Consider the following 12,375-nt stretch of genomic DNA (forward strand, 5'->3'; position numbering starts at 1 on the left):
GTGGAGAGTCTGTGAGCCCAACCCCACACTGGCTTCAGGATTTGAGGTTTTTTAGTGACTTTAAGAGCAGGAGAGCCAGGAGAACCAGGTCTGACAATTCAGCCCTGCTTCCAGTCTCCTCTAGACCCGCTGCATTGGGTGGGACCTACGGGAGCCCCTGGTAGAAGTGAAGCCGCCTACCCTGCAGGCCTAACTGGAGGGTGGGAAGGGGAGTGGAGCACATCTCCGCCTTGTCAGCCCAGAGCATTGCTGGAGGGCCAGCCAGGACTCCAGACAACCTTATCATTATGGTTCTGGGTCAGGCTCCAGGCAAGCACAGGGATGATCCAGCTCAAATGTCGGGCCATAAGCCAGTCAAGTACTGGGGACCCACCCTTCCTCCAGCTCACTCTCTGGAAAAAGGCTGTTTTCCAGGCCAGAAACATACCATGTAGAGCAGCTACAGGCTGTTATCTAAAAACAAGAGGGTAGTGTTGAGTGGGGAACTGGACTGGCCTGGAAAGAGGGTTTTCTGGGATCCTAGAACTCGGCAAGCTGAGGAGCCTGGGTACAGAGGGTTTGGGCATGTCCTGGGCCTTCTCCCTCTCCTCAGAGAGGACATCTCCTTGGCAGACAGATGCAGGCAAGACAAAGGTGCTGTGAAGGCTTTGTCTTGGGCTTTGGGGAGATGGCTGGGGAGGGGCCCCTCCTGCTCCAAAGAAGTCTCTCCACCCCTCACCAGGCCCCTAGACCTATCCTTTTGGGCAGTTAGTGGCTTAGGGGTGAATATAACTCTGGTCCCACTTCCGTATAGCTCTCCCAGCAGACCTTTGGGAAGTGTTGAAATGCATAAATACAGTTCATTGTCCAAAAGGTACATACAGATGGACATAGACTCAGAGGAAGATAATGTGCTGAGAAACCTCACAGCTGCCTCCAAGGTGAAGACAGCTGCCCAGTCAGGATGGCGCTCCCGGGATCCCCAGCCCCTCAGAAGGCAGACCCTGGCCGATGACCCCAGCCAACAACTCCAAACAGGGCTGGAAGAGATGCCTGAAGTCAGCAGAAGTGAGTGTCCCAGGCTCAGGATTCTGGCCTTCCATGCAGAATGGGGGGGGGGGCACCCCCCTATTCACCCCCGGGCCTCCATTTAAGGCAAGTTTTGGGAGCCGACAAACGTCATCCTTCCCTCTCAGACAGGCTATTCTCTCGTAAACAGAATCATACACTAGGTGGGCAGTGTGAACCCTCAGGACAAGCCCAGAAAAACAGACCCTAAGGGAGCTTTGGGGCAGGCTTCCTGCACCACCTCCCCAAACTACTCTCACCTCCTCTGCATCTAACCTCCAAGTCCCCCTAAACAAAGCTGGGGGGTGGGGTAGATGTCAGGCTTCACCCCAGAGATCACCAGAGGAAGTGGGCAGGATACCTAGGTCCCAGCGGGGGCGGATGGATCAGAAGCTCAGTCTTTGAGGAGGATTTGGAGTGGGTTTCTGGAGCTCTTTTAGCCACTCTGAGGGGGATTGTGTGTGAGGGGACTGGGGCTAGGGGGTTGGGGAGCAGGAAGCTGTCCCCAGGGGAGCTATCCAGGTCCATTCAAGGTTTGAGTACTTGTTTAGGGTTGGAGCTGCCCCCTCTGGGGACCCGGATTGTCCAGCCAAGGCCATTGTCTTGCCCCCTTCCCCCAGTCCCTCCCAAACTTCTTTGAACCTGAAGTCAGATATTTTTCTCCCTCCTCCCTCCTTTGCTTTCTCCACCCAGGCTAGGGCTGGAGGCTTGGGCTGGGCCTGTGGGGGAGGGAGAACAGCCAGCTAGGTACTAGATATTTGGGTCCTTGAAGGAGGGGCAGGGAACCTGGGCTCTGGGTTCCGCTGTATGGGCCCCGTGAGGGGCCGTCTAATCCCTCTGTCTGGACAAAGGTTGAGGAACTCAGGCCTAGTCAATCCAGAGCCTGGCCCCTAGAAGGGTAAGTGGGGGTCGGTCCCTGAGTCCGGGAGGTAAGGGGCTGTGGAGCGAAAGCCTGGGGGTATGGAAGAGAGGCCTTGTGTGGCAGTCTGCCGGGGAGAGGGAGTGGAATTTAGCAGGATGAGGAAATGGGCACTGGGCCTCCACAGCTTTGGGGTGACGGAATCTGGTCAGTAATCAAGAGGAATGCCTGGGTCCCTGGATTGGGGGTGGGGAAGGGCACCAGGTGGCTGATGAGGAATTGAGGGGTAGCCCCAGCAGTACTTGGTGCACACACAATGTTTGAGGAGTTGGGCCCCAGTGAGGAGACTGTGCCAAGGTCTTTTGAGCGGGGCCAAGCACCTGGGCTCCTGAAGAACATGGAGACTAGGTGGAGGGATCCCAGAGAGCTTTGAGGTATGCAGAGCTGGAAAGAGGGCGGGGAAGCCCGGCAAGGAGTTGGAAGAGAACATGGACATGGGGGACCTGCAGCAAGGGTCTTTGGGCCTGGGCCAGGAGAGTCGCCTAATTGGGGCTCCCAGGCACACCCCTTCCACCGACAGCACCACGACCGGCAGGCAAACACCCTCCGCCTCAGTTTCTCCCACCCCCACCGCCCTTTCCTCCCCCCACACAGGGGGCGGGGCCAGAGGTCAAGGCTAGTGGGTGGGATTGGGGAGGGGGAGAGGTGTTGAGCAGTGCCTTGGAGAGCCTTCCTTTCACCAGGCCCCCGGCTTGGGGTGCCGTCCTTACCATGGCGGGGCACCTGGCTTCCGACTTCGCCTTCTCACCCCCACCGGGTGGTGGAGGCGATGGGCCAGGAGGGTCGGAGCCAGGATGGGTTGACCCTCGGACCTGGCTGAGCTTCCAGGGACCTCCTGGCGGGTCGGGAATCGGGCCGGGGCTTGGCCCTGGGGCGGAGATGTGGGGGGTTCCCCCGTGCCCCACGCCGTATGAGTTCTGTGGGGGTATGGCCTACTGTGGACCTCAGGCTGGAGTGGGGCTGGCGCCCCAAGGAAGCCTGGAGAACCCCCAGCCCGAGGTCGAGGTGGGAGCCGGGGTGGAGGGCAACTCCGAGGGGGCCTCCCCTGAGCCCTGCGCTGCCCTGCCTGGGGTCGTGAAGCTGGACAAAGAGAAGCTGGAGCCAACCCCCGAGGAGGAGGCGAGTGAGGTGCAGTGGGACTGGGAGGTGACTGAGCGGGAAGGGGCGGCCAGGAGGGGAAGCGGTGGCTGCAGCTGCCTAGGCCTGGAACCCAAGAGGGGGCTGAAGGGGCAGCCCCGAGCACGGGGAGGTGTGCGGAAATCGCCGTCCTGAGAGTACGGGCAGGGTGGGAACTGAGGCCGGAGTTCTGAGAGAATGAAGGGAGGGTGGGGAGGTGGGGGGGGGGAGGGGTAGCTTCGGGGAGTCAGGAGCTGGCCCAGGCTGGCCTTTCTTCCTGCCCGGCCTTCGTTGTCAAGTATGTTCCTTCCACTTCCTAGGCCTGACCAGGGTCGGGTCACTGAGACCCAGTTTAGAGTTTGATCCCCTTCTCCCACCCCCAGCCCTTTTTGATAATTTGATCCCTAGCAGACCCAAGACCCTGGCCTCTGGGTAAGCGTGGCCTGAGGGTAAAAGCGGTGCTTAACCTGGGGTTATTGTTCCTGAAATTTGAGGATGTGACTTGTTTCTGATGGAAACTCCTGTTTGGGTTGTGTGTGGACAGTGGAGTGGCTTTACCTCCCCTCAAGTTCAAGGCTTGTCTCCTGGTGGCCTCTGCCTCGGGTGTGAGTCACCATCATGCAGTGTACACCCAGCACCCTCTCCTAGAGTTGGAAGTACCGAGTGCAGCCGAATTCCTTAAGTGATGAACGGGGAGGAAAGTGGAAGAGTTCATCTGCAGGCTGTTCCCCAAATGTAGAGTTTGCTGAGGGACTGAAGACTTCCTTCCATGTCCAGCCCTGCTGGGGACTATTAAGGATGTATATGTTCCAGGCCACTGAAGAAACAAGTGTAAGCAATTAGAGATCAAGTACTAAGCCTTTAGGCCTGCAGAGGAGGTGTGAGTGGTTTCAGCTGACCTACCGGCCCTCGACTCTTGCGGGAAGCCGTTTCTGAGCCTTGAATAATAATGGCTGCCGATTGCGGTCCATTTCCTAAGCACCTGGCTGTGTGCTCAATTTCTACATCATTTCATTAACTGCCACAGAATCTCCTAGGGAGGTATTATTAGCCTATTTCACAGGTCTTAACTGCTCAATGACAAAGCTAGGATTTGAACTGGGGTTTACCTTATTTCAAATCCCCAAAATAGGATTGGGAAAGCCCTGATGGAGACAGCTGAGGACATGTATGGGTTTGAAACATTGGCTGAGCAGAAGTTGGGAATAAAAGTTAGTCTATCTGAACTTGATGTGATTGATTACCCTTGAAATACTTCCCTGAAGGCTTTCAGGATCACACAAAGGCCTAACTCTTCTGGTTCCCTGGGCCTTTACTGGAGGAGTGCCCCAGGGCTCAGTCCTTCACCTGTGTTCTATTTATCTTCCTTCCTCTCATCCACTCTGTACGCTCAGGGACTTCGTTCATAGACTTGACTGCCGAATTCTCCATCTCCTGCTGGGATGGCTTTCTGAATCACTGTACCTCACCTACTACTAGCTCAAGGCCCAAATCAGGCACCCTCATTCCTTGATCTCCCTACCTCCACACCTTTGGAAACACCACTATCTTTACCTTGAACACCCCCCCCCCCAAATCAATACTTACCACTGTAGTTTTAGCCACTACTATCTGTCTGGAAAACTGTAGTTCTCTCTCTGATTATACTCTCATTTCCTCCTTAGTCTCTTGTCACTATGTCAACTAGAGTGAATATCTTAAAATATGAGAGTCACATCATTTCACTCAGTGCAACATCTGCAGGGTCTGCCCTGCTCACTCTTCTGATTTCATAGCTCCCCGCCTTTCCTTTCCTCAGCCCACTCACCCAGCTCCAGCCCCGCTGGCCTTGCACCTGCCCATCTTATCTGCCACCCTGAGATACTTACACATGACAAATTTTCCTTTGCTCAAATTCACCACCCCCAGCTTATTTAAATTGTCACCTTCCCTGTGATGTCCTACCCTGCAGTACTCTGTAATTGTCTACTGTTTCATTTTTCATGATGCTCTGACACAGTGGATAGTAATTATTTTCCTCCACATTAGAATGGAAGCTCCATGAGGTCAGGACATTTATTTTCCTTAGGATTAAAAAAATTTTATTGTATATTTTTTATTACCATTTATTCCCCTCATACCGTTTTCTATCTCCACCCACCCAGGCCAGGGCTTATTTGTGTATCCACTGGCTTACAGAGGTATAGAATAAATCAGTTGAATTAATCAATGAGGTGGCTTCCATATTGCAAAAAGGTTGAGGAAAAAAACCAGATAAGCAGCTTTTTAAATAACTGAGCACTAACTATACACAAAGCACTTTGTTCATATCTTATGACACCTGTAACTTTTTGTAGTGTGTTTGTGTGTGTACATGCCAGGCCATAGTCTGGGACCCTGCAAGTAAGCTGGGAGAGTGAGTATATTGAAATGAGAATCAGACATGGTGCTCTTTATTTCTCTAGGGCTGTCCAGTCAAAAAGCTTTTGTATTAAATGAGCTGACCAGCGGGAGCTCCCTTTGTGACCTGACAGGTGTTTTCCTGTTGTGCATGGTGCTCAGCAGCTATAGATTTGTTGCTTTCTAGGGTGAATGGTGTTTGGAGATAGGTTGTTTCAGATGTTTGGCGGGCAGCCTGGATGCAGAGATACTCCCAAAGACCACCCCTTGGGACACAGATGGGAAGGGGGGGCCAACAGTTGGTGTGTTTGTGTTCTTAGACTTTCTCTGCCTTTTTCAATGCTGTCTTAGGACATGAGAGCTCTGCAGAAAGACCTTGAGCAATTTGCCAAGCTCCTGAAGCAGAAGAGGATCACCCTGGGATATACCCAGGCCGATGTGGGGCTCACTCTGGGCGTTCTCTTTGGTGGGTCCCCCTCAGCATGTTCTGACCCATAGAACACAGGGACCACTTCTCCCCTGGAAAGAATATTCCTGAACCTGGGCTTTTTCTACCAAGGGAGTGAGGGGATAATTGTTCCAGGGGCAGGCTCTACCCTCAGGCATGAAGAGGGTAGAGAGTAAGGGGGAAAGATACTTGGGCCTTTTACTCTCTCTGGGAAGAAGTGGGACCTTATGAGGGTGAGAAGAGATGGTGACACCTGGGTCTTGGGGTGGTGAGGGCCCGGCCTGCTACCTCACCTTGTTCTCTTTCAACTGACTTCCCCAGGGAAGGTGTTCAGCCAAACAACCATCTGCCGCTTTGAGGCTCTGCAGCTCAGTTTGAAGAACATGTGTAAGCTGCGGCCCCTGCTACAGAAGTGGGTGGAGGAAGCTGATAACAATGAGAATCTGCAGGAGGTGAGGGCGGGTGGGATTCACAGGAGACTGTTGTGACTCAGCCCCATGTCCATTGCTTCCATCCCTCGCTGGCAGCTCTGCTTCTTGGTGACATATCTCTCCATGGGTGGAGAGTGATTCCTCAGTGCTGCTGGGACAAGGTGCAGAGCTGCTGGTCTAACTGCTCTTCCTTGCAGAACCCTTCTTTCGCATACCACCTGACTCTGGTGACACATACAGTCGGTGCTCCTTAGCAATTTGCTCTTGAGTCACTGACCTAGTGCTGCTACTGCTCAGCAGATTTGAAGCCTGCTCTCCCATCTCCTGTCTTGTCATCTGCTCTCCACCTGCCCAGATATGCAAAGCGGAGACCCTTGTGCAGGCCCGGAAGAGAAAGCGAACGAGTATTGAGAACCGAGTGAGGGGCAACCTGGAGAACATGTTCCTGCAGTGCCCAAAGCCTACCCTGCAGCAGATCAGCCACATCGCCCAGCAACTTGGGCTGGAGAAGGATGTGAGTGCCTGTCCCCTTCTAGTCCCGGAGTGCTCCATGTTCTCCCCAGGCCACACCCCCTCGCACTAGCTCTGGCTCCTGCCCTCTCATCACTCTGGATCTGTTGGGTTTGGGCCAAGTGACCCACCTCCCGGAGTGTTTGAGTCACTCTCCCTTGTGTCTTCCACTTCTAGGTGGTCCGAGTGTGGTTCTGCAACCGTCGCCAGAAGGGCAAACGATCAAGCAGTGACTATTCTCAACGAGAGGATTTTGAGGCTTCTGGGCCTCCTTTCTCAGGGGGACCCGTATCCTTTCCTCTGGCACCGGGGCCCCATTTTGGTACCCCAGGCTATGTGGGCCCTCACTTCACTACGCTGTACTCCTCAGTCCCTTTCCCTGAGGGTGAAGCCTTTCCCTCTGTGTCTGTCACTGCTCTGGGCTCTCCCATGCATTCAAACTGAGGTGCCTGCCTTCCTGCCACAGGAGGGAGAGCCAGGGAAAGGATCCCGAGAGTTGTTCCAGGGCTTTAGGGTTAAGTTCTTTCTTCACTATGGAATTAGGAACACAAAGGGTGTGGGGGCAGGGAGTTTAGGAAACTGGTTGGAGGGAAGGTGAAGTTCATTGATTTGATGCTCTTGATTTTAATCCCCACATCATTTTTATCACTTTGATCTTAAATAAAGAAGCCCTGGGACACAGTAGATGGATACTTTGGTTTATCCTCTAGTTACTGAAAGGGTGTGCAGGTACCCAAATAGTGGATAGTAACTTCTCTCAGACCCAAATGACCCTGAAGCCAAAGTGCCAAACCTCCTCCTCACGTCACACAGTGTCAGGGAGAGCTGGGACTGGAACTAAGTTTATTTGTAGAGGACCTTAGAGGCATGAGCTAGTTCTTCAAAACTTGTGACATGGGATCCCAGGGAACTTGAGTTGAACAATTTATTTTCACCCACAGATGTCGTTACTATGTAGCCCATTCCCTAGTAGGAGCTGGCTTATTGCTTTCCCCACACTATGGATGGCCTCAGTGGCGTTACACTAAGAAATGAAGTCTTTAGATACTTATTTTCTTCTGCATAGAGCCCCAACTAGAAACTCTCCATCTTGTTTTTTTTTTCTTTTTTAAAAGATTTTATTATTTTTAGAGGGGAGGAAGAGAGGGAGAGAAACACCAATGTGTAGTTGGCTGTTGTGTGCCCCCTATTGGAGACCTGGCCTGCAACCCAGGCATGTGCCCTCACTGGGAATCAAACTGGCAACCCTTTGGTTCACAGCCCGCACTCAATCCATTGAGCTAAACCATCCAGGGCTACAGATGGATCTTTTCAAATTGAAGCCAAGACCCTCCACCAGTAAAAAGTTTATGCCTCATTTTGCAGTGGTCTGGAACTGAACCAGCAGTATCTCGGAGGTAGGCCTGTACTGGTGAAACTTGTAAATGTTCTGCCATCTAACATGAAACTGACCACACCCCAACCACCTAATTTTAAGGGCAGTAGATGTTTTCTTTTAAACTAGAATCCTTAATTAACCATTAATTCCTTCTTTCCCATCTCCTACCTCCAACTCACCACATATATTTGCATTTTTTTCAGTGAGCAGCTTTGTATTTCTCTGCCTTTTCTGTTCATTTCCCCTTCCCCTAAGAATTCACATTTTATAAACCTTTCCAAATCCATTTTCCCAAGAAATGGAAAGCAGGGAGCATAAGACCCATTCTTTATTTGGAAATGAAAGCAAACCTCTGAAAAGCCGGGCCACAAACATGGTCAAGTGGTAGGATTACAGTTTGGGGGCTGTGCCCTAGGTTTGCCCAGAATGCCTTAGGTGCCATCCAAGTTGAGAACTCACTTGTTCAGCTCTGGGGCTTACATATTCCCAGGAATGGATGGTCTCTGCAGCTGATGAGTGCTTGGATCACAGATTTTCTAGGGTACATGACAGGACCTATGATTTGGAATAGTGGGAATTTCCAACTCACTGGCAACTGCCTGAGGGCAGCATTATATTTGGCAGGAAACCATCTCTTCTGTCACCTTTGCCATGAGGGCCTGTTCCAGACCTTGAATCCATAGTAATGGACCCCTGCCCTGTAGTCATTCCCTCCTGGGGAGACAAGAGAAGAAGAAGGCACTTAGGACCTGCTGGCATTCCACTGTGTCCGCCCCCCCCCCATTGGACTGGAGGTACCAGCTCTGTCCTCTGGCCCCTTGATGGTGAGCCTTAGGTCTGGACACCCATGTGACACCCTGGGCACCTGAAGTCAGCCTCCCAGACAGCCTGGATTTTGCAGCCAACACAGGCCATATGGAGCCAGATGTCACGTCCATCATACTGAACCCAGGCCACTCTTGGGATAGGCAGCAAGGGGCTGCAGAGGGCTCCCCTCCCCCAACAGCAGGGGGAGTCATGTGGGTGCTCACTAGGTGCTTCAGAGGATGCCAAGATTGATTTCTGAAGAGTGACAAAAGCCAGGGTCACTGAAAACCTGTCAGAGAAGCCTAGAGCTTTACCTGGACAATAAAGTAAACCCAGATAGATTGACCTGACTAATGGGGAACCTGGTTAGTAGCGCTAACCCAAGTCTTATCATTCTTGCTGTCCACCGACCATCTCCATTACCAACAGGGGGCCACCTCCCAACCTGACTCTAAGAGAATCAAAAGGCAGTGAAATATTTGAGACACCCATCTCTACTTACCCACTGGGTGTCAGTGGGGTCTTCTCTACACAGTTTCTTCCTGGGCTCTATAAGGACCCGTGGGGGGCTCTCAGGAGAGTCGCTCTCATCATCCAATTCTGTCAGCACTCGGTGAGCAGATTTCCTCCTATTTCTTGGGTTTGGGGCAGAAGGGGTGATCCCCCTTTCCCCAGAGGGAGTGCAAGCAGGCAGGCTCTGTGGTCCACTCCTGGAGAAGGTGAGAGGCTGGGGCTGGAGCTTGCTGAGGCTCCCTATAGAGTTGAGGATCAGTGTGGCTTTTGGTGCAGGAGACAGGGTGAGGAGGGGGCGCTGTGGAGCCCCCTGCGGGGGCAGAATGGGCCGGAAACCAGTTCCAATTCTTCCTCCTCCCATAGCTCGTGGGATAGTAATGGCAGCAAAATCTTGAGGTTTTACTCGGACTTGCTGAAACATGAAGTAGAACTCCGAGGGGCTGGTTCCTGAGGGCCCTTCTGGGCCAAAGGTCAGAAGGTCACCATCACTCAATTCCAGCCTGTGACCCCTTGGGAGTCGGACATTGTTGACTAAAGTCCCTGTTGATAGTGGGGCACCAGATAGATACAGGAAAGACAAAAGCAAATGTTAGGAGTGGAGAAATCCAGCCCTGACTGATTTTCTGGGGAACATAGGCACATGACACCTGTCATCAAATGTTTGTATTCTAAGTCCCTCAGCAGGTGATATAAGATGCGATGTGATGTGTATGTCTTCCCACAGGACAGACATATGGGGGGAATAGATCCATTCTCCAATCTTCTGAGGTCTTGTTCTCAGTAATGGTCACTAGTCCAGCTCCAACTCAGCATAGTTCAGACTCTGGGTTCCACTCTTGACTCTACCACTTACTAGCTCTGACCCTAAACAAGTTAACTTTTTTGTACCTCATTTTCCTCATCTGTAAAGTGGGGACATTCAATGCATTTAAAACAGTGCCTGGGCCCTGGCTGGTGTAGCTCAGTGGACTGAGCGCGGGCCTGCGAACCAGACAATCACGGTTCAGTTCCCAGTCAGGGCACATGCCTGGGTTGCAGGCCAGTTCCCAGCAGGGGACACATGAAAGGCAACCATACATTGATGTTTCTCTCTCTCCTTCCCTTCCCCTCTAAAGATAAATAAATTAAAAAACAAAACAAAAAAACAGTGCCTGGTTCAACAGGATGCAGTATATGAATACAGGTAACTATCTAATCCCCACACTTCCGAAACAGACTTAATAAAGTCTTCCATATTACCTAAAAGAAGACTAAGATTGAGAGAAGTGAAGTGACAGGCCTAAGGCTGGCAATGACCATTGCATCAGGGAGGTCATGTCCATATTATTGAGACATAATTCAACATATCCTAACAGGAACAAGGTTCCTCAAGTCTGAAAACTGTCTGAACTTGGGTCTCCTGATGGCCACAACATCCCCACTGATATTTCCCTGATGCTGCCCCAGGCTATGGAACTACCTCCCAGCCCCTGTATGAGTTAAACGGGACCAGAAAGAGTTGCAGAGAGCTGACACCATCCATGCTGGTGGAAAGACCAGTCCAGACTACCCTGTACATCAAACCTGATAGGGAGTTTAGGAGGCAGGCCCCGAACTGCTGCTCCCTGCTCACCTCGGCTGCTACGATCCTCCAGACTGACTCTCCAGTCCTCACCCTGGCGCTCAGCGTGCAGCTCCGCATGGACTCCGGAGATGAGGCCAGGCTCCTGTTGGGGCCGCAGGGCCACATCACACAGGTCGGCCCTGCGGCCCAAGCGATAGGTACAGCCAGCCCCGCTTGGAGGGTGGAAAGTGTAGAGGTCACCGCCCCCGTTGCCCCCAATTCTCAGCAGCTGGAAGCAGGGCAGCATGGGCAGTGCCCACTCCACACCACCTCTTCCACTTCAGGGATTCATCACCTTTACTACTCCTGAGCCATGTACGGTAGCCTGTGTTCACTTTCTGCCTGGTGCAAACTTGAGCTATGCTTTGTGCGATTTCAACTTTGGAGCACAGTCCCGGAGCAGTGCAAATTTAGAGTTCAAGGATCCTAGGCACGCGATGCAAAATTGGCTGTCAAGATGCTTCAAAGCTTTTAAGTTTGGGGAAGGTTCCGTGGCAGTGCAAAAACAAACACGTCCTATGGCACCTTGGATGAATCGGAACCTCAGGCCGCAAAGTGTTCCAGGAGACTTCAATCTGTGCAAGGCAACACACCATTAGGCAGCTTCTGGGGAACTGCAAGCTAGTTGTATATAGGGGGAGCTCCTACTTTTGTGCAAGACTAACTCATCACCTCAATGTAATTTGCAGAAAAGCTTCTTTCTGGCAGCCACGCTTATCCAAATAAAGTAGCCAGCCCTCCTGCACGCCCACACCTCGCTCTGCGGCCGACCCCTCATAACTAGTTAGCTTGAACCCCAGTGGGAAGTGACTCCACTGTCACCCTGCCCCCCCACAAAAGGAAGTGCAAATGGGTGCCTATGTTCTCCAAAAAAACTGGACCTAACTCCCAGCTGCCCAGTTTCTAATGGGATAAAACACAGCTCCCTGAGACCGTGGAAGGAAAACCTAGCCTCCCAGCCTGCCCAGCCCAGTGTCGGATCTACCCGTGGTGCAGTCTCGGAGTGGTCTCTCCAAATAGCGCTGGCTTGTGCGGTGTCCGGGACCCTTGGGCTCCGGCTCGGGCCGGGGCTCCGCGGCTGTTTGACAGCCAGTAATGCGGACCAGGAAGGGACCCGGCCTGCGCCCGCGGGCAGTCCCCGACCCCGCCTTCGGAATTCCCGGGTCTTACTCTAGAGCCGGATAACCCTATGCCGTTTCTGATTGGCCAGCTCCTGGGGCCTCC

The 12,375-nt window shown here is 52.6% G+C and overlaps 2 protein-coding genes across 2 annotated transcripts; one reads left to right on the plus strand and one right to left on the minus strand.

Moving 5' to 3' along the window:
- The first annotated feature begins 2,677 nt into the window (after positions 1–2,677).
- Positions 2,678–7,326, plus strand: POU5F1 (POU class 5 homeobox 1). The gene is made up of 5 exons (XM_037151499.2): positions 2,678–3,094; positions 5,813–5,927; positions 6,231–6,361; positions 6,696–6,854; positions 7,028–7,326. Exons 1-5 carry the CDS (start codon positions 2,678–2,680, stop codon positions 7,292–7,294), a joined length of 1,089 nt encoding a protein of 362 aa, XP_037007394.2. The 3' UTR covers positions 7,295–7,326.
- Positions 7,327–8,538: 1,212 nt separating this feature from the next.
- Positions 8,539–12,318, minus strand: TCF19 (transcription factor 19). Its single transcript, XM_037151500.2, has 4 exons — positions 12,137–12,318; positions 11,161–11,726; positions 9,538–10,088; positions 8,539–8,942 (listed from the first exon to the last, which is right to left on the minus strand). Exons 2-4 carry the CDS (start codon positions 11,396–11,398, stop codon positions 8,814–8,816), a joined length of 918 nt encoding a protein of 305 aa, XP_037007395.2. The 5' UTR covers positions 11,399–11,726; positions 12,137–12,318; the 3' UTR covers positions 8,539–8,813.
- Between the last annotated feature and the right edge of the window lie 57 nt (positions 12,319–12,375).

Source organism: Artibeus jamaicensis, unplaced genomic scaffold (genome assembly GCF_021234435.1).
Source record: "Artibeus jamaicensis isolate MK-2021 breed Jamaican fruit bat unplaced genomic scaffold, CSHL_Jam_final contig_469, whole genome shotgun sequence".
Lineage (NCBI taxonomy): Eukaryota > Metazoa > Chordata > Mammalia > Chiroptera > Phyllostomidae > Artibeus > Artibeus jamaicensis.